This window comes from Oncorhynchus nerka, linkage group LG12 (genome assembly GCF_034236695.1).
Source record: "Oncorhynchus nerka isolate Pitt River linkage group LG12, Oner_Uvic_2.0, whole genome shotgun sequence".
Classification (NCBI taxonomy): domain Eukaryota; kingdom Metazoa; phylum Chordata; class Actinopteri; order Salmoniformes; family Salmonidae; genus Oncorhynchus; species Oncorhynchus nerka.
Genome location: NC_088407.1, coordinates 584,812 through 611,560, shown reverse-complemented (window position 1 = coordinate 611,560; position 26,749 = coordinate 584,812). Strand labels below are relative to the sequence as shown.

The following is a 26,749-nucleotide window of genomic DNA, read 5'->3' as shown; positions in this document are numbered from 1 at the left end:
GGTATGTGTGTGTGTTGTCTCTCTCCAGGTGTGTGTTGTCTCTCTCCAGGTGTGTGTTGTCTCTCTCCAGGTGTGTGTGTGTCTCTCTCAGTGTGTGTGTTGTCTCTCCCCCAGGTATGTGTGTGTTTCTCCCCAGTTGTCTCTCTCCAGGTGTGTGTGTTGTCTCTCCCCAGGTGTGTGTGTTGTCTCTCTCCAGGTGTGTGTCTGTGTGTGTTGTCTCTCTCCAGGTGTGTGTGTTGTCTCTCTCCAGGTGTGTGTGTGTTGTCTCTCTCCAGGTGTGTGTGTTGTCTCTCTCCAGGTGTGTGTGTTGTCTCTCTCCAGGTGTGTGTGTTGTCTCTCTCCAGGTGTGTGTGTGTTGTCTCTCTCCAGGTGTGTGTGTGTTGTCTCTCTCCAAGTGTGTGTGTGTGTGTTGTTTCTCTCCAGGTGTGTGTGTTGTCTCTCTCCAGGTATGTGTGTGTTGTCTCTCTCCAGGTGTGTGTGTGTGTTGTCTGTCTCCAGGTGTGTGTGTGTGGTGTGTCTCTCTCCAGGTATGTGTGTGTGTTGTCTCTCTCCCAGGTGTGTGTGTTGTCTCTCTCCAGGTGTGTGTTGTCTCTCTCCAGGTGTGTGTGTTGTCTCTCTCCAGGTGTGTGTGTGTCTCTGTCCAGGTGTGTGTGTTGTCTCTCTCCAGGTGTGTGTTTCTCTCCCAGGTATGTGTGTGTGTTGTCTCTCTCCAGGTGTGTGTTGTCTCTCTCCAGGTGTGTGTTGTCTCTCTCCAGGTGTGTGTGTTGTCTCTCTCCAGGTGTGTGTGTGTGTTGTCTCTCTCCAGGTGTGTGTGTGTGTTGTCTCTCCCAGGTGTGTGTGTTGTCTGTCCCCAGGTGTGTGTGTTGTCTGTCTCCAGGTGTGTGTGTTGTCTCTCTCCAGGTATGTGTGTGTGTGTTGTCTCTCTCCATATGTATGTGTGTGTGTGTGTGTGTGTGTGTCTCTCTCCAGGTGTGTGTGTTGTCTCTCTCCAGGTGTGTGTGTTGTCTCTCTCCAGGTGTGTGTGTTGTCTCTCTCCAGGTGTGTGTGTTGTCTCTCTCCAGGTGTGTGTGTCTCTCTCCATATGTATGTGTGGTGTGTGTGTTGTCTGTCTCCAGGTGTGTGTGTTGTCTCTCTCCAGGTGTGTGTGTTGTCTCTCTCCAGGTGTGTGTGTTTGTCTCTCTCCAGGTGTGTGTGTGTGGTGTGTGTCTCTCTCCATATGTATGTGTGTGGTGTGTGTGTGTGGTGTGTGTTGTCTCTCTCCAGGTGTGTGTGTGTGTGTGTTGTCTCTCCCCAGGTATGTGTGTGTGTGTGTTGTCTCTGTCCAGGTGTGTGTTTGTGTTTTTCTCTCCAGGTATGTGTGTGTGTTGTCTCTCTCCATATGTATGTGTGTGTGTGTGTGTGTGTGTTTGTGTTGTTTCTCTCCAGGTGTGTGTGTTGTCTCTCTCCAGGTGTGTGTGTTGTCTCTCTCCAGGTGTGTGTTGTCTCTCTCCAGGTGTGTGTGTTGTCTCTCTCCAGGTGTGTGTTGTCTCTCTCCAGGTGTGTGTGTTGTCTCTCTCCAGGTGTGTGTGTCTCTCTCAGGTGTGTGTGTGTGTGTCTCTCTCCAGGTGTGTGTGTTGTTGTCTCTCTCCAGGTGTGTGTGTGTGTCTCTCTCCAGGTGTGTGTGTGTGTTGTCTGGTTGTCTCTCTCCAGGTGTGTGTGTGTTGTCTCTCTCCAGGTGTGTGTGTTGTCTCTCTCCAGGTGTGTGTGTTGTCTCTCTCCAGGTGTGTGTGTTGTCTCTCTCCAGGTGTGTGTGTTGTTTCTCTCCAGGTGTGTGTGTGTTTCTCTCTCCAGGTGTGTGTGTGTGTTGTCTCTCTCCAGGTGTGTGTGTGTGTTGTCTCTCTCCAGGTGTGTGTGTGTGTTGTCTCTCTCCAGGTGTGTGTGTGTGTGTCTCTCTCCAGGTGTGTGTGTTGTCTCTCTCCAGGTGTGTGTGTTGTCTCTCTCCAGGTGTGTGTGTGTCTCTCTCCAGGTGTGTGTGTGTCTCTCTCCAGGTGTGTCTCTCCCCAGGTGTGTGTGTGTGTTGTCTCTCTCCAGGTGTGTGTGTGTGTTGTCTCTCTCCAGGTGTGTGTGTGTGTTGTGTCTGTCTCTCTCCAGGTGTGTGTGTTGTCTCTCTCCAGGTGTGTGTGTTGTCTGTCTCCAGGTGTGTGTGTTGTCTCTCTCCAGGTGTGTGTCTGTGTGTGTTGTCTCTCTCCAGGTGTCTGTGTGTGTTGTCTCTCCCCAGGTGTGTGTGTTGTCTCTCTCCAGGTGTGTGTGTTGTCTCTCTCCAGGTGTGTGTGTTGTCTCTCCCCAGGTGTGTGTGTTGTCTCTCTCCAGGTGTGTGTGTTGTCTCTCTCCAGGTGTGTGTGTGTTGTCTCTCTCCAGGTGTGTGTGTTGTCTCTCTCCAGGTGTTTGTGTTGTCTCTCTCCAGGTGTGTGTTGTCTCTCTCCAGGTGTGTGTGTTGTCTCTCCCCAGGTGTGTGTGTTGTCTCTCTCCAGGTATGTGTGTGTGTTGTCTCTCTCCAGGTGTGTGTGTGTGTTGTCTCTCTCCAGGTGTGTGTGTGTGTTGTCTCTCTCCAGGTGTGTGTGTGTGTTGTCTCTCTCCAGGTGTGTGTTTGTCTCCAGGTGTGTGTGTGTGTGTTGTCTCTCTCCAGGTGTGTGTTGTCTCTCTCCAGGTGTGTTGTCTCTCTCCAGGTGTGTGTTGTCTCTCCAAGTGTGTGTGTGTGTGTGTGTTGTTTCTCTCCAAGTGTGTGTGTGTGTTGTCTCTCTCCAGGTAGGTGTGTGTGTTGTCTCTTTCCAGGTGTGTGTTGTCTCTCTCCAGGTGTGTGTTGTCTCTCTCCAGGTGTGTGTTGTCTCTCTCCAGGTGTGTGTTGTCTCTCTCCAGGTGTGTGTGTGTGTTGTCTCTCTCCAGGTGTGTGTTGTCTCTCTCCAGGTGTGTGTGTTGTCTCTCTCCAGGTGTGTGTGTTGTTTCTCTCCAGGTGTGTGTGTTGTCTCTCTCCAGGTGTGTGTTGTCTCTCTCCAGGTGTGTGTGTGTGTTGTCTCTCTCCAGGTGTGTGTGTGTGTTGTCTCTCTCCAGGTGTGTGTGTTGTCTCTCTCCAGGTGTGTGTGTGTGTTGTCTCTCTCCAGGTGTGTGTTGTCTCTCTCCAGGTGTGTGTTGTCTCTCTCCAGGTATGTGTGTGTGTTGTCTCTCTCCAGGTGTGTGTGTGTGTTGTCTCTCCCCAGGTGTGTGTGTTGTCTCTCCCCAGGTGTGTGTGTTGTCTCTCTCCAGGTGTGTGTGTGTGTTGTCTCTCTCCAAGTGTGTGTGTGTTGTCTCTCTCCAGGTGTGTGTGTGTGTTGTCTCTCTGCAAGTGTGTGTGTGTTGTCTCTCTCCAGGTGTGTGTGTGTGTGTGTTGTCTCTCTCCAGGTCTGTGTGTGTGTTGTCTCTCTCCAAGTGTGTGTGTGTTGTCTCTCTCCAGGCGTGTGTGTTGTCTCTCTCCAGGTGTGTGTGTGTGTTGTCTCTCTCCAGGTGTGTGTGTGTGTTGTCTCTCTCCAGGTGTGTGTGTGTGTTGTCTCCCTCCAGGTGTGTGTGTGTGTTGTCTCTCTCCAGGTGTGTGTGTGTGTTGTCTCTCTCCAGGTGTGTGTGTGTGTTGTCTCTCTCCAGGTGTGTGTGTGTGTTGTCTCTCTCCAGGTGTGTGTGTGTGTTGTCTCTCTCCAGGTGTGTGTGTGTGTTGTCTCTCTCCAGGTGTGTGTGTGTGTTGTCTCTCTCCAGGTGTGTGTGTGTGTTGTCTCTCTCCAGGTGAGTGTGTGTGTGTTGTCTCTCTCCAGGTGTGTGTGTTGTCTCTCTCCAGGTGAGTGTGTGTGTGTTGTCTCTCTCCAGGTATTCGGGCTACAGTGACGCTAGCTGAACTGCAGGAGGACTTCCTGTCCCGTAAGGGCGGTGCCACAGCGAGGAGGGGTGTGGCCAGGGGTCTGCTGGTGGTGCGAGTTCTAAACAAGTCCAGAGTGATGTATTATGGGAAATCCGACAGCAATTGTGAATGCCCTTATAAGGTTAGTACATACATACATACACTACCAGTCAAAAGTTTGGACACACCTACTCATTCAAGGTTTTTCTTTATTTTTACTATTTTCTACATCAACACTATGTAATAACACAATATGGAATCCTGTAGTAACTCCCCCCAAAAAGTGTTGTTGGACTAGTAACCCGGTAGGTTGTTTGACTGGTACTGTATATTTAATAGTGCAGGTAGTCTAGTGGTTAGAGCGTTGGACCAGTAACCCGGTAGGTTGTTTGACTGGTACTGTATATTTAATAGTGCAGGTAGTCTAGTGGTTAGAGCGTTGGACCAGTAACCCGGTAGGTTGTTTGACTGGTACTGTATATTTAATAGTGCAGGTAGTCTAGTGGTTAGAGCGTTGGACCAGTAACCCGGTAGGTTGTTTGACTGGTACTGTATATTTAATAGTGCAGGTAGTCTAGTGGTTAGAGCGTTGGACTAGTAACCCGGTAGGTTGTTTGACTGGTACTGTATATTTAATAGTGCAGGTAGTCTAGTGGTTAGAGCGTTGGACCAGTAACCCGGTAGGTTGTTTGACTGGTACTGTATATTTAATAGTGCAGGTAGTCTAGTGGTTAGAGCGTTGGACCAGTAACCCGGTAGGTTGTTTGACTGGTACTGTATATTTAATAGTGCAGGTAGTCTAGTGGTTAGAGCGTTGGACCAGTAACCCGGTAGGTTGTTTGACTGGTACTGACCTCATGTTCTCTCCCTGTCTGCTTTTCTCCCCTCTTCTTCTCTTCCTCTCTTTCCTAGGCGGTGTTGCAGGTGTGTGATGTGTCAGGGTGTGTGTGTGTGTGTGTGTTGTGGAACAGTGTGTGTGTGTCGTGGTATGGCAGACTGAGACCAGGTCAGGTATTGAGAACGAGAGGCTTCAGAGTCAAGGAGAGCTACGACAAGAGAGACCACCAACATATAGGTAACACTAGAGACCACCGACATATAGGTAACACTAGAGACCACCGACATAGAGGTAACACTAGAGACCACCGACATAGAGGTAACACTAGAGACCACCGACATAGAGGTAACACTAGAGACCACCGACATAGCGGTAACACTAGAGACCACCGACATAGAGGTAACACTAGAGACCATCGACATAGAGGTAACACTAGAGACCACCGACCGACATAGAGGTAACACTAGAGACCATCGACATAGAGGTAACACTAGAGACCACCGACATAGAGGTAACACTAGAGACCACCGACATAGCGGTAACACTAGAGACCACCGACATAGCGGTAACACTAGAGACCACCGACATAGAGGTAACACTAGAGACCATCGACATAGAGGTAACACTAGAGACCACCGACCGACATAGAGGTAACACTAGAGACCATCGACATAGAGGTAACACTAGAGACCACCGACCGACATAGAGGTAACACTAGAGACCATCGACATAGAGGTAACACTAGAGACCACCGACATAGAGGTAACACTAGAGACCACCGACATAGAGGTAACACTAGAGACCACCGACATAGCGGTAACACTAGAGACCACCGACATAGAGGTAACACTAGAGACCACCGACATAGCGGTAACACTAGAGACCACCGACATAGAGGTAACACTAGAGACCATCGACATAGAGGTAACACTAGAGACCACCGACCGACATAGAGGTAACACTAGAGACCACCGACCGACATAGAGGTAACACTAGAGACCACCGACATAGCGGTAACACTAGAGACCACCGACATAGAGGTAACACTAGAGACCACCGACATAGAGGTAACACTAGAGACCACCGACATAGAGGTAACACTAGAGACCACCAACATAGAGGTAACACTAGAGACCACCGACCGACTTAGAGGTAACACTAGAGACCACCGACATAGCGGTAACACTAGAGACCACCGACCGACATAGAGGTAACACTAGAGACCACCGACATAGCGGTAACACTAGAGACCACCGACATAGCGGTAACACTAGAGACCATCGACATAGAGGTAACACTAGAGACCACCGACATAGAGGTAACACTAGAGACCACCACCCGACATAGAGGTAACACTAGAGACCACCGACCGACATAGAGGTAACACTAGAGACCACCGACATAGAGGTAACACTAGAGACCACCGACATAGAGGTAACACTAGAGACCACCGACATAGAGGTAACACTAGAGACCACCGGCATAGAGGTAACACTAGAGACCACCGGCATAGAGGTAACACTAGAGACCACCGGCATAGAGGTAACACTAGAGACCACCGGCATAGAGGTAACACTAGAGACCACCGACCGACATAGAGGTAACACTAGAGACCACCGACCGACATAGAGGTAACACTAGAGACCACCGACATAGAGGAACATTTTTCTAATATAGAGTTGCACAGAGATGCTGGGCCCATGTTGACTCCAATACTTCCACAGGGAAGCTGGCCCCATGTTGACTCCAATACTTCCACAGGGAAGCTGGCCCCATGTTGACTCCAATACTTCCACAGGGAAGCTGGCCCCATGTTGACTCCAACACTTCCACAGTGATGCTGGCCCCATGTTGACTCCAATGCTTCCACAGAGATGCTGGCCCCATGTTGACTCCAATGCTTCCACAGGGAAGCTGGCCCCATGTTGACTCCAATGCTTCCACAGAGATGCTGGCCCCATGTTGACTCCAATACTTCCACGGAGATGCTGGCCCCATGTTGACTCCAACACTTCCACAGGGAAGCTGGCCCCATGTTGACTCCAACACTTCCACAGGGAAGCTGGCCCCATGTTGACTCCAACACTTCCACAGGGAAGCTGGCCCCATGTTGACTCCAATGCTTCCACAGAGATGCTGGCCCCATGTTGACTCCAATACTTCCACGGGGAAGCTGGCCCCATGTTGACTCCAATACTTCCACAGGGAAGCTGGCCCCATGTTGACTCCAATGCTTCCACAGGGAAGCTGGCCCCATGTTGACTCCAATACTTCCACGGGGAAGCTGGCCCCATGTTGACTCCAACACTTCCCACTGTTGTCCAGTTGGCTGGATGTCCTTTGGGTGGTGGACCATTGATCCACACAGGAAACTGTTGAGTGTGAAAAACCCAGAAGCATTGCAGTTCTTGACACAAACCGGTGCACCTACTACCCTACCCCGTTTCAAAGGCACTTACATATTTAGTCTTGCTCATTCACCCTCTGAACGGCACAAATACACAATCCATGTCTCAATTGTCTCAAGGCTTAAAAATCCGTCTTTAACCCCGTCTCCTCCCTTTAATCTACACTGACTGAAGTTGATTTAACAAATGACATCAATAAGGGATCATATATTCTGGATTCACCTGGCCAGTCTGTCACGGAAAGAGCAGCTGTTAATGTTTTGTAGGGGCCCAACTTAGTTTTTTTGGGGGGTCATCTGAAGCTAATCTCTGCATTTCAACACTATCCACTATGACCTATGACCCTTCCAGCAGCACTCTCTTTACAACAACATAAAGTCAACAGAAATGCCCCCAGACAGCATCAAGATAAGAGATCATTGTTGCATATGTTTTAGAGATTGATAAGACTGAACTTCCGTGCTTCTACACCTGCATTGCTTGCTGTTTAGGGGGTTTTAGGCTGGGTTTCTGTTCAGCCCTTTGAGATATCAGCTGATGTACGAAGGGCTTATAAATACATTTGATTTGAACTAGATCAAAGGTAATTCAATAATCAATATTAACCTTTAACCAATAGTCTAACGACTCTCTTAAGAGTCAGGACTACCGGGCATGATGACACCTTTAACCAATAGTCTAACGACTCTCTTAAGAGTCAGGACTACCGGGCATGATGACACCTTTAACCAATAGTCTAACGACTCTCTTAAGAGTCAGGACTACCGGGCATGATGACACCTTTAACCAATAGTCTAACGACTCTCTTAAGAGTCAGGACTACCGGGCATGATGACACCTTTAACCAATAGTCTAACGACTCTCTTAAGAGTCAGGACTACCGGGCATGATGACACCTTTAACCAATAGTCTAACGACTCTCTTAAGAGTCAGGACTACCGGGCATGATGACACCTTTAACCAATAGTCTAACGACTCTCTTAAGAGTCAGGACTACCGGGCATGATGACACCTTTAACCAATAGTCTAACGACTCTCTTAAGAGTCAGGACTACCGGGCATGATGACACCTTTAACCAATAGTCTAACAGCTCTCTTAAGAGTCAGGACTACCGGGCATGATGACACCTTTAACCAATAGTCTAACAGCTCTCTTAAGAGTCTAACAGCTCTCTTAATAGTCTAACAGCTCTCTTAAGAGTCAGGACTACCGGGCATGATGACACCTTTAACCAATAGTCTAACAGCTCTCTTAAGAGTCAGGACTACCGGGCATGATGACACCTTTAACCAATAGTCTAACAGCTCTCTTAAGAGTCAGGACTACCGGGCATGAATGACAGCTCTTTAACCTACCGGGCATGATGACACCTTTAACCAATAGTCTAACAACTCTCTTAAGAGTCAGGACTACCGGGCATGATGACACCTTTAACCAATAGTCTAACAGCTCTCTTAATAGTCTAACAGCTCTCTTAAGAGTCAGGACTACCGGGCATGATGACACCTTTAACCAATAGTCTAACAGCTCTCTTAAAAAATAAAGTACAAAGACTGTTTTTCTGCTAAATGACTTAAATGTAAATGTAAATATCACATTTCAGCCCCCCCCAGCCAGACTGCCCAGCCAGCCCCCCCCACAGCCAGACCCCCACCAGTCTAGTCAATTCCTCAACTCTCTCCCTGACCCCCACCAGTCAATACCTCAACTCTCTCCCGACCCCCACCAGTCAATTCCTCAACTCTCTCCCCGACCCCCACCAGTCAATACCTCAACTCTCTCCCGACCCCCACCAGTCAATACCACAACTCTCTCCCCGACCCCCACCAGTCTAGTCAATACCACAACTCTCTCCCCGACCCCCACCAATCAATACCTCAACTCTCTCCCGACCCCCACCAGTCAATACCTCAACTCTCTCCCCGACCCCCACCAGTCAATACCTCAACTCTCTCCCCCGACCCCCACCAGTCAATACCTCAACTCTCTCCCCGACCCCCACCAGTCAATACCTCAACTCTCTCCCGACCCCCACCAGTCAATACCTCAACTCTCCCCGACCCCCACCAGTCAATACCTCAACTCTCCCCGACCCCCACCAGTCAATACCTCAACTCTCTCCCCGACCCCACCAGTCAATACCTCAACTCTCTCCCCGACCCCCACCAGTCAATACCTCAACTCTCTCCCCGACCCCCACCAGTCAATACCTCAACTCTCTCCCCGACCCCCACCAGTCAATACCTCAACTCTCCCCGACCCCCACCAGTCAATACCTCAACTCTCCCCGACCCCCACCAGTCAATACCTCAACTCTCCCCGACCCCCACCAGTCTAGTCAATACCTCAACTCTCTCCCCGACCCCCACCAGTCTAGTCAATCCCTCAACTCTCTCCCCCGACCCCCACCAGTCTAGTCAATACCTCAACTCTCTCCCCGACCCCCACCAGTCTAGTCAATCCCTCAACTCTCTCCCCGACCCCACCAGTCTAGTCAATACCTCAACTCTCCCCGACCCCCACCAGTCTAGTCAATCCCTCAACTCTCTCCCCCGACCCCCACCAGTCTAGTCAATCCCTCAACTCTCTCCCGACCCCCACCAGTCAATACCTCAACTCTCTCCCGACCCCCACCAGTCTAGTCAATACCTCAACTCTCTCCCCCGACCCCGCCAGTCTAGTCAATACCACAACTCTCTCCCCGACCCCCACCAGTCTAGTCAATACCACAACTCTCTCCCGACCCCCACCAGTCAATACCTCAACTCTCTCCCCGACCCCCACCAGTCAATACCTCAACTCTCTCCCCGACCCCCACCAGTCAATACCTCAACTCTCTCCCCCGACCCCCACCAGTCAATACCTCAACTCTCTCCCCGACCCCCGCCAGTCAATACCTCAACTCTCTCCCCGACCCCCACCAGTCAATACCTCAACTCTCTCCCCGACCCCCACCAGTCAATACCTCAACTCTCTCCCCGACCCCCACCAACTACTTTTGTTCTGCTTTCTCTCCAACGGTACATCAACTGGTGAAAGCTAGCTAAGTTCATTCACTTCTGTTGAAACGGGATAAAAGGCTGCAAAATATTTCCATACAAACAGCTGTTAGATAGCGATATGAGGTGGCTATTACTACTATCTGATCGATAAGGCTTATCTGGCTGTGGCAGCTACTCGCTAGCTAATTCATTCACCTCGGTTATGGACCACGAGCTAACGTTTACACTACTAGCTCAGCACTGGGAATAAACGCTTAGTTGTCTAGTTTCTTCTTTTTTCTTCTTCTGTTAAGTTAAACAACGGTTAGCCAGTTTCTGCTCTGCCTGCTTTTACAATTCGGAGCACTTTAACACCGTCAGCAGTTGCCTCCGTTCGTCTCTCCCGTGCGTCTCTCCCGTTCGTCTCTCCCGTTCGTCTCTCCCGTTCGTCTCTCCCGTGCGTCTCTCCCGTTCGTCTCTCCCGTGCGTCTCTCCCGTGCGTCTCTCCCGTTCGTCTCTCCCGTTCGTCTCTCCCGTGCGTCTCTCCCGTTCGTCTCTCCCGTGCGTCTCTCCCGTGCGTCTCTCCCGTTCGTCTCTCCCGTGCGTCTCTCCTCCCGTTCGTCTCTCCCGTTCATCTCTCCCGTGCGTCTCTCCCGTGCGTCTCTCCCGTGCGTCTCTCCCGTGCGTCTCTCCCGTGCGTCTCTCCCGTGCGTGCGTCTCTCTCTCCCGTGCGTCTCTCCCGTTCGTCTCTCCCGTTCGTCTCTCCCGTGCGTCTCTCCCGTGCGTCTCTCCCGTTCGTCTCTCCCGTTCGTCTCTCCCGTTCGTCTCTCCCGTGCGTCTCTCCCGTTCGTCTCTCCCGTTCGTCTCTCCCGTGCGTCTCTCCCGTGCGTCTCTCCCGTGCGTCTCTCCCGTTCGTCTCTCCCGTTCGTCTCTCCCGTTCGTCTCTCCCGTTCGTCTCTCCCGTGCGTCTCTCTCTCCCGTGCGTCTCTCTCTCCCGTGCGTCTCTCTCTCCCGTGCGTCTCTCTCTCCCGTGCGTCTCTCTCTCCCGTGCGTCTCTCCCGTGCGTCTCTCCCGTGCGTCTCTCCCGTGCGTCTCTCCCGTGCGTCTCTCCCGTGCGTCTCTCCCGTTCGTCTCTCCCGTTCGTCTCTCCCGTGCGTCTCTCCCGTGCGTCTCTCCCGTCCAGCGAGCCTTTCAGGAGCTTTGCCTTCACACAGCCTGTCAGCCCGCTCTGTGGTGTCCGCCGCAGTCTTAAATCCAGCCGACTGAAACCTCCAAACAGCCTACTTGGTCCAGAAAGCACACTGATGCTGTTTTTGGTATCATAGTGCAATGATAAAAATGCCATTTCAGAATATGGAGGGATTATGATTCCCCCATCCCAAGTGAAAGTTGTGACCCTGATGATTTGTACACACAGTGTATTTACACACACACCACACACACACACACACACTCCAGATCTACTAGAAAGAAGTCAGAACACTCTCTCTCCCTCCATCAGAGATCAGTCTAAACTCCAGGAACCCGTCAGCTGAGATCTCTATCGTCCCAGAATTCTCTCTGTCTGCTGACGTCCGTTTGTTACGTCCCTCCTACTCCTTCTGCAATGGGTAGGACGTCACACACACACACACAACTGTGAGATGTGGATTTAATCACCATGGAAACCCTGTCTTCTAATCTCCACGTTAACCCTGACTTCCTGTCTCTAACAGGAAGGATCTCCTCAGCTGTCCCCACGGCGACATCTGTGATGTCATCGGCCTGGTGGTGTTCTCTGGCCGGCCTGAAAGAATCAGGAGCAAGGGTGGGTTTACCATGGTGACGATGTTGATGATGGTCAGGGGCGGACAGAGTGATTCGGAGGGCCCAGGCAGAGGCCAGTCGGACCCCCCCCCCCAAAAAAAATGTAAATGTTTTTAATGGGTTTTATAGAAGAGACATGTAATTTAACTGTAAAGATGTGTTACCTTTGAATGAACACGATCAGTCACTTCAAAAGTAGATGACCTTTGCACCCGCAAACTTTCCTTCAGTTCGCAAGTGGCTGAAACCATCTCACCGGGAAGGGAAACAGCGCCGTGGGTTACCATGGTGACGATGTTGATGATGTAGTAGTCATAGTGAAGGGAAACAGCGCCGTGCTCTTTATGATACGATGGCTACACATAACAGGACCTTCAGAAAGGATTCACACCCCTTGACTTTTTCCACGTTTTTGTTGTGTTAGACTGAATTACAATTGAGTACATTTAGATTTTGTCACTGGCCTCTACACACAAAACACCATAATGTCAAAGTGGCTATATACAGGGGGTACTGGTACAGAGTCAATGTGGAGGCTATATACAGGGGGTACTGGTACAGAGTCAATGTGGAGGCTATATACAGGGTATTACAGTACAGAGTCAATGTGGAGGCTATATACAGGGTATTACAGTACAGAGTCAATGTGGAGGCTATATAGAGGGGGTACTGGTACAGAGTCAATGTGGAGGCTATATACAGGGGGTACTGGTACAGAGTCAATGTGGAGGCTATATACAGGGGGTACTGGTACAGAGTCAATGTGGAGGCTATATACAGGGGGTACCAGTACAGAGTCAATGTGGAGACTATATACAGGGGGTACCGGTACAGAGTCAATGTGGAGGCTATATACAGGGGGTACCGGTACAGAGTCAATGTGGAGGATATATACAGGGGGTACTGGTACAGAGTCAATGTGGAGGCTATATACAGGGGGTACAGAGTCAATGTGGAGGCTATATACAGGGGGTACAGGTACAGAGTCAATGTGGAGGCTATATACAGGGGGTACAGAGTCAATGTGGAGGCTATATACAGGGGTACAGAGTCAATGTGGAGGCTATATACAGGGGTACAGAGTCAATGTGGAGGCTATATACAGGGGGTACTGGTACAGAGTCAATGTGGAGGCTACATACAGGGGGTACAGAGTCAATGTGGAGGCTATATACAGGGTACAGAGTCAATGTGGAGGCTATATACAGGGGGTACCGGTACAGAGTCAATGTGGAGGCTATATACAGGGTGTACCAGTACAGAGTCAATGTGGAGGCTATATACAGGGGGTACTGGTACAGAGTCAATGTGGAGGCTATATACAGGGGGTACAGGTACAGAGTCAATGTGGAGGCTATATACAGGGGGTACTGGTACAGAGTCAATGTGGAGGCTATATACAGGGGGTACCGGTACAGAGTCAATGTGGAGGCTATATACAGGGGTACAGAGTCAATGTGGAGGCTATATACAGGGGGTACCGGTACAGAGTCAATGTGGAGGCTATATACAGGGGGTACCGGTACAGAGTCAATGTGGAGGCTATATACAGGGGGTACCGGTACAGAGTCAATGTGGAGGCTATATACAGGGGGTACCGGTACAGAGTCAGTGTGGAGGCTATATACAGGGGGTACCGGTACAGAGTCAATGTGGAGGCTATATACAGGTTATTACGGTACAATGTGGAGGCTATATACAGGGTATTACGGTACAGAGTCAATGTGGAGGCTATATACAGGGGGTACCGGTACAGAGTCAATGTGGAGGCTATATACAGGGGGTACCGGTACAGAGTCAATGTGGAGGCTATATACAGGGTATTACGGTACAGAGTCAATGTGGAGGCTATATACAGGGGGTACCGGTACAGAGTCAATGTGGAGGCTATATACAGGGTATTACGGTACAGACTCAATGTGGAGGCTATATACAGGGGGTACATAGTCAATGTGGAGGCTATATACAGGGGGTACCGGTACAGAGTCAATGTGGAGGCTATATACAGGGGTACCGGTACAGAGTCAATGTGGAGACTATATACAAGGTATTACGGTACAGAGTCAATGTGGAGGCTATATACAGGGTATTACGGTACAGAGTCAATGTGGAGGCTATATACAGGGGGTACCGGTACAGAGTCAATGTGGAGGCTATATACAGGGGTACTGGTACAGAGTCAATGTGGAGGCTATATACAGGGGGTACCGGTACAGAGTCAATGTGGAGGCTATATACAGGGGTACCGGTACAGAGTCAATGTGGAGTCTATATACAGGGGGTACCGGTACAGAGTCAATGTGGAGGCTATATACAGGGGGTACCGGTACAGAGTCAATGTGGAGGCTATATACAGGGGGTACCGGTACAGAGTCAATGTGGAGGCTATATACAGGGGGTACCGGTACAGAGTCAATGTGGAGGCTATATACAGGGGTACCGGTACAGAGTCAATGTGGAGTCTATATACAGGGGGTACCGGTACAGAGTCAATGTGGAGGCTATATACAGGGGGTACCAGTACAGAGTCAATGTGGAGGCTATATACAGGGGGTACCAGTACAGAGTCAATGTGGAGGCTATATACAGGGGGTACTGGTACAGAGTCAATGTGGAGGCTATATACAGGGGGTACCGGTACAGAGTCAATGTGGAGGCTATATACAGGGTATTATGGTACAATGTGGAGGCTATATACAGGGGGTACCGGTACAGAGTCAATGTGGAGGCTATATACAGGGTATTATGGTACAATGTGGAGGCTATATACAGGGGGTACCGGTACAGAGTCAATGTGTAAGGCTATATACAGGGGGTACTGGTACAGAGTCAATGTGGAGGCTATATACAGGGGGTACCGGTACAGATTCAATGTGGAGGCTATATACAGGGGGTACCAGTACAGAGTCAATGTGGAGGCTATATACAGGGTATTACGGTACCGAGTCAATGTGGAGGCTATATACAGGGTATTACGGTACAGAGTCAGTGTGGAGGCTATATACAGGGTATTACGGTACAGAGTCAGTGTGGAGGCTATATACAGGGTATTACGGTACCGAGTCAATGTGGAGGCTATATACAGGGTATTACGGTACAGAGTCAGTGTGGAGGCTATATACAGGGTATTACGGTACCGAGTCAATGTGGAGGCTATATACAGGGGGTACCGGTACAGAGTCAATGTGGAGGCTATATACAGGGGGTTACTGGTACAGATTCAATGTGGAGGCTATATACAGGGTATTACGGTACCGAGTCAATGTGGAGGCTATATACAGGGTATTACGGTACCGAGTCAATGTGGAGGCTATATACAGGGGGGTACTGGTACAGAGTCAATGTGGAGGCTATATACAGGGTATTACGGTACAGAGTCAATGTGGAGGCTATATACAGGGTATTACGGTACCGAGTCAATGTGGAGGCTATATACAGGGGGGTACTGGTACAGAGTCAATGTGGAGGCTATATACAGGGTATTACGGTACAGAGTCAATGTGGAGGCTATATACAGGGTATTACGGTACCGAGTCAATGTGGAGGCTATATACAGGGGGTACTGGTACAGAGTCAATGTGGAGGCTATATACAGGGTATTACGGTACCGAGTCAATGTGGAGGCTATATACAGGGGGTACCGGTACAGAGTCAATGTGGAGGCTATATACAGGGTATTACGGTACAGAGTCAATGTGGAGGCTATATACAGGGGGTACCGGTACAGAGTCAATGTGGAGGCTATATACAGGGGGTACCGGTTAGTTCAGGTAGGTAGAGTTAATTGAAGTGACTAGATGACAACAGAGAGTGGCAGTGGTGTGGAGAGGGGAGGGGGGCAAAGTGAATAGTCTGGGTAGCCATTTGACTAGATGTTTGGGAGTCTTGGGCTTGGGGGCAGAAGCTGTTTAGAAGCCTCTTGGACCTAGACTTGGCACTCCAGTCCTGCTTGCCTTGTGGTAGCAGGGGGAACAGTCTATGACTTGATGACTGGAGTCTCTGACCATTTTTAGGGCCTTCCCCTGACACCGCCTGGTATAGAGGTCCTGGATGGCAAGAAGCTTGAGCGCGGTGATGTACTGGGCTGTACGCACTACCCTCTGTAGTGTCTTGCGGTCGGAGGCTGAGCAGTTGCCGTACCAGGCAGTGATGCAACCAGTTGTAAAACTGTAAAACCTTTTGAGGATCTGATCACTTTGAGGGAGAGGTTGTTATTCTGGCACCACCTGGCCAGGTCTCAGACCTCCTCCCTATAGGCTGTCTCATTGTTGTTGGTGCTCAGGCCTACCACTGTTGTGTCATCAGCAAACTTAATGATGGTGTTGTAGTCGTGCCTGGCCACGCAGTCGTGGGTGAACAGGGAGTACAGGACGGGATTGAGCACGCACCCCTGAGGGGCCCCTGTGTTGAGGATCAGCGTGGCAGATGTGTTGTTACCTGCCTTTACCACCTTGGGCGGCCCGTCAGGAAGTCCAGGATCCAGTTGCAGGGGGAGGTGTTTCGTTCCAGGATCCTTAGCTTATTGATGATCTTTGAGGGCACTATGATGTTGAACGCTGAGCTGTAGTGCGGTATTTAAATTGACGTGGGTCAAGGGTTTCTGGGATAATGGTGTTGATGTGAGCCATTACCAGCCTTTCAAAGCACTTCATGGCTACAGGTTACCTTAGTGTTCTTGAGCACAGGGACTATGGTGATCTCCTTGAAACATGTTGGTATTAGAGACTCGGACAGGGAGAGGTTGAAAATGTCAGTGAAGACACTTGCTAGTTGGTCAGTGCATGCTTGCAGTACACGTCCTGGTAATCCATCTGGTCCTGCGGCCTTGTGAATGTTGACCTGTCTGAAGGTCTTACCCACATTGGCTGCATAGAGTGTGATCACACAGTCTTCCGGTACAGCTGGTGCTCTCATGCATGTTTCAGTGTTATTTACCTCTAAGTGAGCGTAGAAGTAGTTTAGCTCGTCCGGTAGGCTCGTGTCACTGGGGGGACAGATGGGGTATGCACGTACAGTCACTGTGGGGACGGCATCTTCGATGCACTTATTGATGAAGCCAGTGACAGATGTGGTAGGCTCGTGTCACTGGGCAGCTCTCGGCTGTGCTTCCCTTTGTCGTAATTGTTTGCAGGCCCTGCCACATCCGACCGGCGTCAGAACAACTCGATCTTAGTCCTGTATTGACGCCTTGCTTGTTTGATGGTTCGTCGGAGGGCATAGCGGGATTTCTTATAAACTTCCGGGTTAGAGTTCCACTCCTTGAAAATGGCAGCTCTAGTCTTTATCTCAGTGCGGATTCTGCCTGTAATCCATGGTTTCTGGATGGGGTATGCACGTACAGTCACTGTGGGGACGGCATCTTCCATGCACTTATTGATGTATCCAGTGACTGATGTGGTGTACTCCTCAATGCCATTAATCCCGGAACATATTCCAGTCTGTGCAAAACAGTCCTGTAGTTCAGCATCTGGTCCAGAGTTCTTTTCTCTCTGGTTGCACTTTTAACATGATGATAGAAATTAGGTAAAACTGATTTTAAGTTTCCCTGCATTAAAGTCCCCGGCCACTCGTAGCGCCGCCTCTGGGTGAGGATTTTATTGTTTGCTTACGGCGGAATACAACTCATTCAATGGCGTGTTAGTGCCTCTGACTGTGGTGGTATGTAAACAGCTACAAAGAGTATAGATGAGATCTCTCTCGGTAGGTAATGTGGTCTACAGCTTATCATGAGATACTCTACCTCAGGCGAGCAAGAACTCGAGACTTCCTTATATATCGTGCACCAGCTGTTGTTTACAAAAATGCATACATCGCCGCCCCTGGTCTTACCAGACGCTGCTGTTCTATCCTGCTGATACAGCGTATAACCAGCCAGCTGTATGTTGATATTGTCGTCGTTCAGCCACGACTCCGTGAAGCATAAGTTATTACAGTTTTAATGTCCTGTTGGTAGTTTAATCTTCCCATTAACTCGTCCATTTTATTGTCCAAAGATTGCATGTTTGCGAGCAGAATTGAGGGGAGTGGGGGTTTATTCGATCGCCTCCGACTCCTCAGAAGGCAGCCCGCCCTCCGGCCTCTCTTTCTCCGACGACTCTTCATGCAGATCACTGGGGTCGGGGCCTGTTCCCGAGGGAGCCTTATATCCTTTGGCTCGTCAGAGTCGTGAAAGAAGAAAAAGGATTCTGCTGGTCTGTGGTGAGTAATCGCAGTCCTGATGTCTAGAAGTTATTTTCGGTCATAAGAGACGGTAGCAGCAACATTATGTAAAAAAACAAGTTATAAACGAACAAAAAAACACACTCGGCTCAGAAGTCATAGGTGATGATATCTGCCTCTTCTGCCTAATGGTAAGTCACTGGTGATGATATCTACCTCTTCTGCCTAATGGTAAGTCACTGGTGATGATATCTACCTCTTCTGCCTAATGGTAAGTCACTGGAGATGATATCTACCTCTTCTGCCTAATGGTAAGTCACTGGTGATGATATCTACCTCTTCTGCCTAAAGTCACTGGTGATGATATCTACCTCTTCTGCCTAATGGTAAGTCACTGGTGATGATATCTACCTCTTCTGCCTAATGGTAAGTCACTGGTGATGATATCTACCTCTTCTGCCTAATGGTAAGTCACTGGTGATGATATCTACCTCTTCTGCCTAATGGTAAGTCACTGGTGATGATATCTACCTCTTCTGGGTAAGTCACTGTGATGATATCACCTCTTCTGCCTAATGGTGATGATCACTGGTGATGATATCTACCTCTTCTGCCTAATGGTAAGTCACTGGTGATGATATCTACCTTCTTCTAATGGTAAGTCACTGGTGAATGGGTAAGTCACTGGTGATGATATCTACCTCTTCTGCCTAATGGTAAGTCACTGGTGATGATATCTACCTCTTCTGCCTAATGGTAAGTCACTGGTGATGATATCTACCTCTTCTGCCTAATGGTAAGTCACTGGTGATGATATCTACCTCTTCTGTCTAATGGTAAGTCACTGGTGATGATATCTACTCTTCTGCCTACTGGTGATGATATCTACCTCTTCTGTAAGTCACTGGTGATGATATCTACCTCTTCTGATATCTGGTGATGATATCCTCTTCTGCCTAATGGTAAGTCACTGGTGATGATATCTACCTCTTCTGCCTAATGGTATCTACCTCTTCTGCCTAATGTCACTGGTGATGAATGGTAAGTCATGGTGATGATATCTACCTCTTCTGCCTAATGGTAAGTCACTGGTGATGATATCTACCTCTTCTGCCTAATGGTAAGTCACTGGTGATGATATCTACCTCTTCTGCCTAATGGTAAGTCACTGGTGATGATATCTACCTCTTCTGCCTAATGGTAAGTCACTGGTGATGATATCTACCTCTTCTGCCTAATGGTAAGTCACTGGTGATGATATCTACCTCTTCTGCCTAATGGTACCTCTTCTGCCTAATGGTAAGTCACTGGTGATGATATCTACCTCTTCTGCCTAATGGTAAGTCACTGGTGATGATATCTTCTGCCTAATGGTAAGTCTTCTGTCTTCTGCCTAATGGTAAGTCACTGGTGATGATATCTACCTCTTCTGCCTAATGGTAAGTCACTGGTGATGATATCTACCTCTTCTGCCTAATGGTAAGTCACTGGTGATGATATCTACCTCTTCTGCCTAATGGTAAGTCACCTAATGGTAAGTCTTGATATCTACTCTTCTGGCTAATGGTGGTCACTGATGATATCTTCTGCCTCTTCTTCTGTAATGGTAAGTCACTGGTGATGATATCTACCTAATCACTGGTGATGATATCTACCTCTTCTGCCTAATGGTAAGTCACTGGTGATGATATCTACCTCTTCTGCCTAATGGTAAGTCACTAATGGTAAGTCACTGGTGATGATATCTACCTCTTCTGCCTAATGGTAAGTCACTGGTGATGATATCTACCTCTTCTGCCTAATGGTAAGTCACTGATATCTACCTCTTCTGTAATGGTAAGTCACTGATGATATCTACCTCTTCTGCCTAATGGTAAGTCACTGGTGATGATATCTACCTCTTCTGCCACTGGTGAATGGTAAGTCACTGGTGATGATATCTACCTCTTCTGGTGATGATATCTACCTCTTCTGGTAAGTCACTAATGGTAAGTCACTGGTGATGATATCTGGTGATGATATCCTCTTCTGCCTAATGGTAAGTCACTAATGGTAATGGTAAGTCACTGGTGATGATATCTACCTCTTCTGCCTAATGGTAAGTCACTGGTGATGATATCTACCTCTTCTGCCTAATGGTAAGTCACTGGTGATGATATCTACCTCTTCTGCCTAATGGTAAGTCACTGGTGATGATATCTACCTCTTCTGCCTAATGGTAAGTCACTGGTGATGATATCTAATGGTAAGTCACTCTTCTTCTGCCTAATGGTAAGTCACTGGTGATGATATCTACCTCTTCTTAATGGTAAGTCACTGTCTAATGGTAAGTCACTGGTGATGATATCTACCTCTTCTGCCTAATGGTAAGTCACTGGTGATGATATCTACCTCTTCTGTCTAATGGTAAGTCACTGGGTGATGATATCTACCTCTTCTGCCTAATGGTAAGTCACTGGTGATGATTAAGTCACTGGTGATGATATCTACCTCTTCTGCCTAATGGTAAGTCACTGGTGATGATATCTACCTCTTCTGTCTAATGGTAAGTCACTGGTGATGATATCTACCTCTTCTGCCTAATGGTAAGTCACTGGTGATGATATCTACCTCTTCTGGCTAATGGTAAGTCACTGGTGTCGTTGACTTTAATTAAATGTGAAGACAATGTTATCAAATCAATTCTCTGTTTATTTTAATTACACAATTCAACGAATGTAAATTTAACTAGGAAGTTGGGGCACCACGGGAACATGTTATTTATAGTGTCAATTTCCCCAATATAACTCTTCAGATGCTTTCATATCTTATCGATTACAGTCACTTATTCATGTATTATTACCGCATCAGTTCTTATTACTGAACGTCGCAAACCCCTTGGATATCTGCACCAACCCTAGCATAGAATCATGAATCTGCGATATACAAATGGGCTTAATTATTTATTTACTAACTAACTTAATCACATAATTACATACACACACACAATAGGTCATACACTGGTTACTACATGATACAAAGAAAAAGTCCCTAGTGGACCAAACTGATATGACGGCTTGGTAGACAAAGGAAAAGGGGGTGGGGACTGCTCAAAAGCGGGAGACTCATAGCTGATAACTACACTCATAGAGAATAACTACAGTAGTCTACTATAGTCTGTAACATGGTAGACAAAGGAAAGGGGGTGGGGACTGCTCAAGAGCGGGAGACTCATAGCTGATTACTACACTCATAGAAATCGCTAGTACTTTGAATATGAACAACCGCTCATTCGAAAATAAATGGCAATTTACATATTTCCGAGTGTCTTGTTGTGTCCCTCTGTGGTCGGCCGGTCCATCTGCTGGAGAGAGTAGACAGAAAAGTCTCTGGTTGTGTTCATAATGGATACGTCAGGCTTACCCAATGTTGTCGCATATGATTGATGTTTCGGAGGTTGCCTGTATTCTTGTCCTAGGCTTCGTACATTTCCAGCTACACACGGTTAGTTTGACGTCCTAGGATTTCTTACTTCTGTAGTGAATCGATAGTCTCGATAGTTGAACCATTTCCAGCCGTGTAGCCAATGCTCCACGCTGTATGGTCTTGTCCTTTTGGTAGAGTTGTAGTGCCAACCACTTCATATTTTCTGGTCTTAGAAATTCAACCATTTGCCACCTTAGCTTACACCGTGGTTTGCGTGGTTCAGTGGCCTATAGAATCGTAGCCATCCGTCCCGGCGTTCTCTGACTTAATGTAAATTTAGTCAGAAGTGGGTTTTATCCTCTGTGGAAGAAGGGGCGGTTCCATGATGTAATGTCTGGCCTCACGGGGGCGTGGCCACTGACTAGTTCACTGTTTTTATATGAAGAACAATTCTCATTTAGAAGGCTAACATTACATTACATCTTTTCACAAATAGATTCATATTCAGTCATTCATTTTATCCAACATCTAGATGTGAGTCTGATCATTGAAAACACAAGCAGAGATATGTGGGTCTCCTGTCTTTCATGAGGTCACCATGAGGTCACCATGAGGTCACCAATTGAAACAACTTCGACAGGATTGTTCTTTAAATATCCACATTCTCAAAAATATAAAACTTGTTTAATTATCCTTCTGATTGTCCAAGTGTCAGTTTACATTCCAACCTCGAACACTACAGAGCATAGGGGTATTTTACGACCGCCATAAAACAGTCCCCCCCCCCCCCCCCCTCTATGAGAGAGAGCTGTAGAGAGGACCCACTGTAACCTTCAGATCATCACAGGAGAGTCATGACCTCCCGGGACTACCTGACATGATGACTCCTTGCTGTCCCCAGTCCACCTGGCCATGCTGCTGCTCCAGTTTCAACTGTTCTGCCTTACTATTATTCGACCATGCTGGTCATTTATGAACATTTGAACATCTTGGCCATGTTCTGTTATAATCTCCACCCGGCACAGCCAGAAGAGGACTGGCCACCCCACATGCTATGGTTCCTCTCTAGGTTTCTTCCTAGGTTTTGGCCTTTCTAGGGAGTTTTTCCTAGCCACCGTGCTTCTACACCTGCATTGCTTGCTGTTTGGGGTTTTAGGCTGGGTTTCTGTACAGCACTTTGAGATATCAGCTGATGTACGAAGGGCTTTATAAATAAATTTGATTTGATTTGATGACACTCCCCCTCTATGAGAGAGAGCTGTAGAGAGGACTCACTGATGGTGACTGATGAGGATGGTGGTGACGATGATGATATCTTCCTCATGCAGATGGACAGGGTAAAGAGCTGTTGGAGTATCGGTGGCTCCGATTGGACGATGGGACTTCTGATCAACCAATCATGATAAAGCTCTTCTCAACGTCTCAACCAGAGACGCACAACAAGATACTCCCACGTGAGATAATACACACACACACACACACACACACACACACACACACACACGGACTCCTCCTTTACTCTATTCATGCCTCCCCTCAACTCTCTCCCTCTATCGCTCTCTCAATTCAATTCAACTTAAGGGGCTTTATTGGCTTGGGAAACATATGTTAACATTTTGCCAAAGCAAGTGAAATAGATAATATACAAAAGTGAAATAAACAATAAAAATGAACATTACACTCACAGAAGTTCCAAAAAGAATAAAGACATTACACAAATCTTATATATTATGTCTATATACAGTGTTGTAACGATGTACAAATGGTTCAAGTATAAAAGGGAAAATAAATAAACATAAATATGGGTTGTATTTACGATGGTGTAAAGTGACTGTTTGCCGGGAAGTCAGGAGAGCAGAGATGCGTGGTAACAGGAGAACTTTAATATCCACCCTGGCCCAAAGGCACAGGCGAGGCAGCACAAAGCACAACCACGGTAACAAGAACTGGATTAAACAAAACAAACAAACCTAGGTTTGAAACAAACCAGTAGTGTAACACCTTACACAAAGAACAATTCCACACAGACATGGGGGAAACAGAGGATTATTATACATTTACTCTGATGAGGGAATGTGAACCAGGTGTGCGGGAAAACAAGACAAAACAAATGGAAAAGGAAGTCGTGACAGTTTGTTCTTCTCTGGTTGCCCTTTTCTTGTGGCAACAGGTCACAAATCTTGCTGCTGTGATGGAACACTGGAATTTCACCCAGTAGATATGAGAGTTTATCAAAAGTGGGTTTGTTTTCAAATTCTTTGTGTATCTGTGTAATCTGAGAGAAATATGTCTATCTAATATGGTCATACATGGGGCAGGAGGTTAGGAAGTGTAGCTCAGTTTCCACCTCATTTTGTGGGCAGTGTGCACATAGCCTGTCTTCTCTTGAGATCAAGGCTCTGCTCACTGAGTCTGTACATAGTCAAAGATTTCCTTAAATTTGGGTCAGTCATTCTGCCACTGTGTACAGTACAGTTGTGTTCGAAAGTTTTGAGAATGACACAAATATTAATTTTCACAAAGTCTGCTGCCTCAATTTGTATGATTGCAATTTGCATATACTCCTGAATGTTATGAAGGGTGATCAGATGAATTGCAATTAATTGCAAAGTCCCTCTTTGCAATGCAAATGAACTGAATCCCCCAAAAACATTTCCACTGCATTTCAGCCCTGCCACAACAGGACCAGCTGACATCATGTCAGTGATTCTCTCGTTAACACAGGTGTGAGTGTTGACAAGGACAAGGCTGGAGATCACTCTGTCATGCTGATTGAGTTCCAATAACAGACTGAAAGCTTCAAAAGGAGAGTGGTGCTTGGAATCATTGTTCTTCCTCTGTCAACCATGGTTACCTGCAAGGAAACATGTGCTGTCATCATTGCTTTGGACAAAAAGGGCTTCACAGGCAAGGATATTGCTGCCAGTAAGATTGCACCTAAATCAACCATTTATCAGATCATCAAGGACTTCAAGGAGAGCGGTTCAATTGTTGTGAAGAAGGCTTCAGGGCGCCCAAGAAAGTACAGCAAGCGCCAGGACCGTCTCCTAAAGTTGATTCAGCTGCAGGATCGGGTCACCACCAGTACAGAGCTTGCTCAGGAATGGCAGCAGGCAGGTGTGAGTGCATCTGCACGCACAGTGAGGCGAAGTCTTTTGGAGGATGGCCTTGTGTCAAGAAGGGCAGCAAAGAAGCCACTTCTCTCCAGGAAAAACATCAGGGACAGACTGATATTCTGCAAAAGGTACAGAGATTGGATTGCTGAGGACTGGGGTAAAGTCATTTTCTCTGATGAATCCCCTTTCCGATTGTTTGGGACATCCTGAAAAAAGCTTGTCCGGAGAAGACAAGGTGAGAGCTACCATCAGTCCTGTGTCATGCCAACAGTAAAGCATCCTGAGACCATTCATGTGTGGGGTTGCTTCTCAGCCAAGGGACTGGGCTCACTCACAATTTGCCTTAGAACACAGCCATGAATATAGAATGGTACCAACACATCCTCTGAGAGCAACTTCTCCCAACCACCCAGGAACAGTTTGGTGACGAACAATGCCTTTTCCAGCATGATGGAGCACCTCGCCATAAGGCAAAAGTGATAACTAAGTGGCTCGGCAGCAAACTTTGTGGAAATTAATATTTGTGTCATTTTCAAAACGTTTTGCCACAACTGTACACTCTGTTTAGGGCCAAATAGCATTCTAGTTTGCTCAGTTTTTTTTTTGTTAATTACTTGACACATTGGAAAGAATATTATTTTTGTTTTCTCATGATTTGGTTGTGTCTAATTGTGTTGCTGTCCTGGGGCTCTGTGGGGTGTGTTTGTGTTGCTGTCCTGGGGCTCTGTGGGGTGTGTTTGTGTTGCTGTCCTGGGGCTCTGTGGGGTGTGTTTGTGTTGCTGTCCTGGGGCTCTGTGGGGTGTGTTTGTGTTTGTGAACAGAGCCCCAGGACCAGCTTGCTTAGGGGGCTCTTCTCCAGGTTCATCTCTCTGTAGGTGATGGCTTTGTTATGGAAGGTTTGGGAATCACTTCCTTTTAGATGGTTGTAGAATTTAACAGCTCTTTTCTGGATTTTGATCATTAGTATCGGAAAAATTCTGCTCTGCATTATTTGGTGTTTTACATTGGATTTTCTTTTGCAGAATTCTGCAGTCTCAATTTGGTGTTTGTCCCATTTGGTGAATGCTTGGTTGGTGAGCGGACCCCAGACCTCACAACCATGAAGGGCAATGGGTTCTATAACTGATTCTTTATCATTCTCTGTGTCTCTGTGTGTCTCTGTAGTATCCGTAGTGGTGTGTACCAGACTCCAGATGGTCGGAGATTCATCCTGCTGTTACCTCACCAACACTACCTACACACAGATCTACTGCACAGGTAACACACACACACACACACACACACACGCTACCTACAAACTACGAGCACACAGCTCAGACACCCATGCACACCCCACAAGACACCCATGCACACCCCACAAGACACCCATGCACACCCCACAAGACACCCATGCTCACCCCACAAGACACCCAGGCACACCCCACAAGACACCCATGCACACCCCACAAGACACCCATGCTCACCCCACAAGACACCCATGCTCACCCCACAAGACACCCATGCACACCCCACAAGACACCCAGGCACACCCCACAAGACACCCATGCACACCCCACAAGACATGCCACCAGAGGTCTCTTCACAGTCCCCAAGTCCAGAACAGACTATGGGAGGCGCACAGTACTGCATAGAGCCATGACTACATGGAACTCTATTCCACAGTACTACATAGAGCCATGACTACATGGAACTCTATTCCACAGTACTACATAGAGCCATGACTACATGGAACTCTATTCCACAGTACTACATAGAGCCATGACTACATGGAACTCTATTCCACAGTACTACATAGAGCCATGACTACATGGAACTCTATTCCACAGTACTACATAGAGCCATGACTACATGGAACTCTATTCCACAGTACTACATAGAGCCATGACTACATGGAACTCTATTCCACAGTACTACATAGAGCCATGACTACATGGAACTCTATTCCACAGTACTACATAGAGCCATGACTACATGGAACTCTATTCCACAGTACTACATAGAGCCATGACCACATGGAACTCTATTCCACAGTACTACATAGAGCCATGACTACATGGAACTCTATTCCACAGTACTACATAGAGCCATGACTACATGGAACTCTATTCCACAGTACTACATAGAGCCATGACTACAT

The 26,749-nt window shown here is 47.8% G+C and overlaps 2 protein-coding genes across 2 annotated transcripts in view; both read left to right on the top strand.

The window, feature by feature from the left end:
- Window positions 1-26,749, top strand: part of si:ch73-71d17.2 (uncharacterized) — a 104,193-nt gene that overhangs the window by 8,674 nt on the left and 68,770 nt on the right. Inside the window, exons 3-8 of the mRNA XM_065025106.1 lie at window positions 3,868-4,040; window positions 4,811-4,973; window positions 11,628-11,736; window positions 11,842-11,933; window positions 22,825-22,950; window positions 25,777-25,869. Of these exons, the coding sequence (XP_064881178.1) occupies window positions 3,868-4,040; window positions 4,811-4,973; window positions 11,628-11,736; window positions 11,842-11,933; window positions 22,825-22,950; window positions 25,777-25,869 (756 nt within the window). The remainder of the gene's footprint in view (window positions 1-3,867; window positions 4,041-4,810; window positions 4,974-11,627; window positions 11,737-11,841; window positions 11,934-22,824; window positions 22,951-25,776; window positions 25,870-26,749) is intronic.
- LOC135574203 (uncharacterized) lies at window positions 688-3,939 on the top strand. The gene is made up of 3 exons (XM_065025107.1): window positions 688-713; window positions 1,264-1,404; window positions 2,177-3,939. Exons 2-3 carry the CDS (start codon window positions 1,379-1,381, stop codon window positions 3,840-3,842), a joined length of 1,692 nt encoding a protein of 563 aa, XP_064881179.1. The 5' UTR covers window positions 688-713; window positions 1,264-1,378; the 3' UTR covers window positions 3,843-3,939.

Excerpts from the sequence above, each read along its gene's own strand:
- LOC135574203 (XM_065025107.1), top strand. The coding sequence starts at position 1,379 with ATGTATGTGTGTGTGTGTGTGTGTGT. Across the intron at positions 1,405-2,176 it reads GTGTGTGTGTGTGTGTGTGT|GTGTGTGTGTTGTCTCTCTC; the intron begins GTTTGTGTTGTT and ends GTCTGTCTCCAG.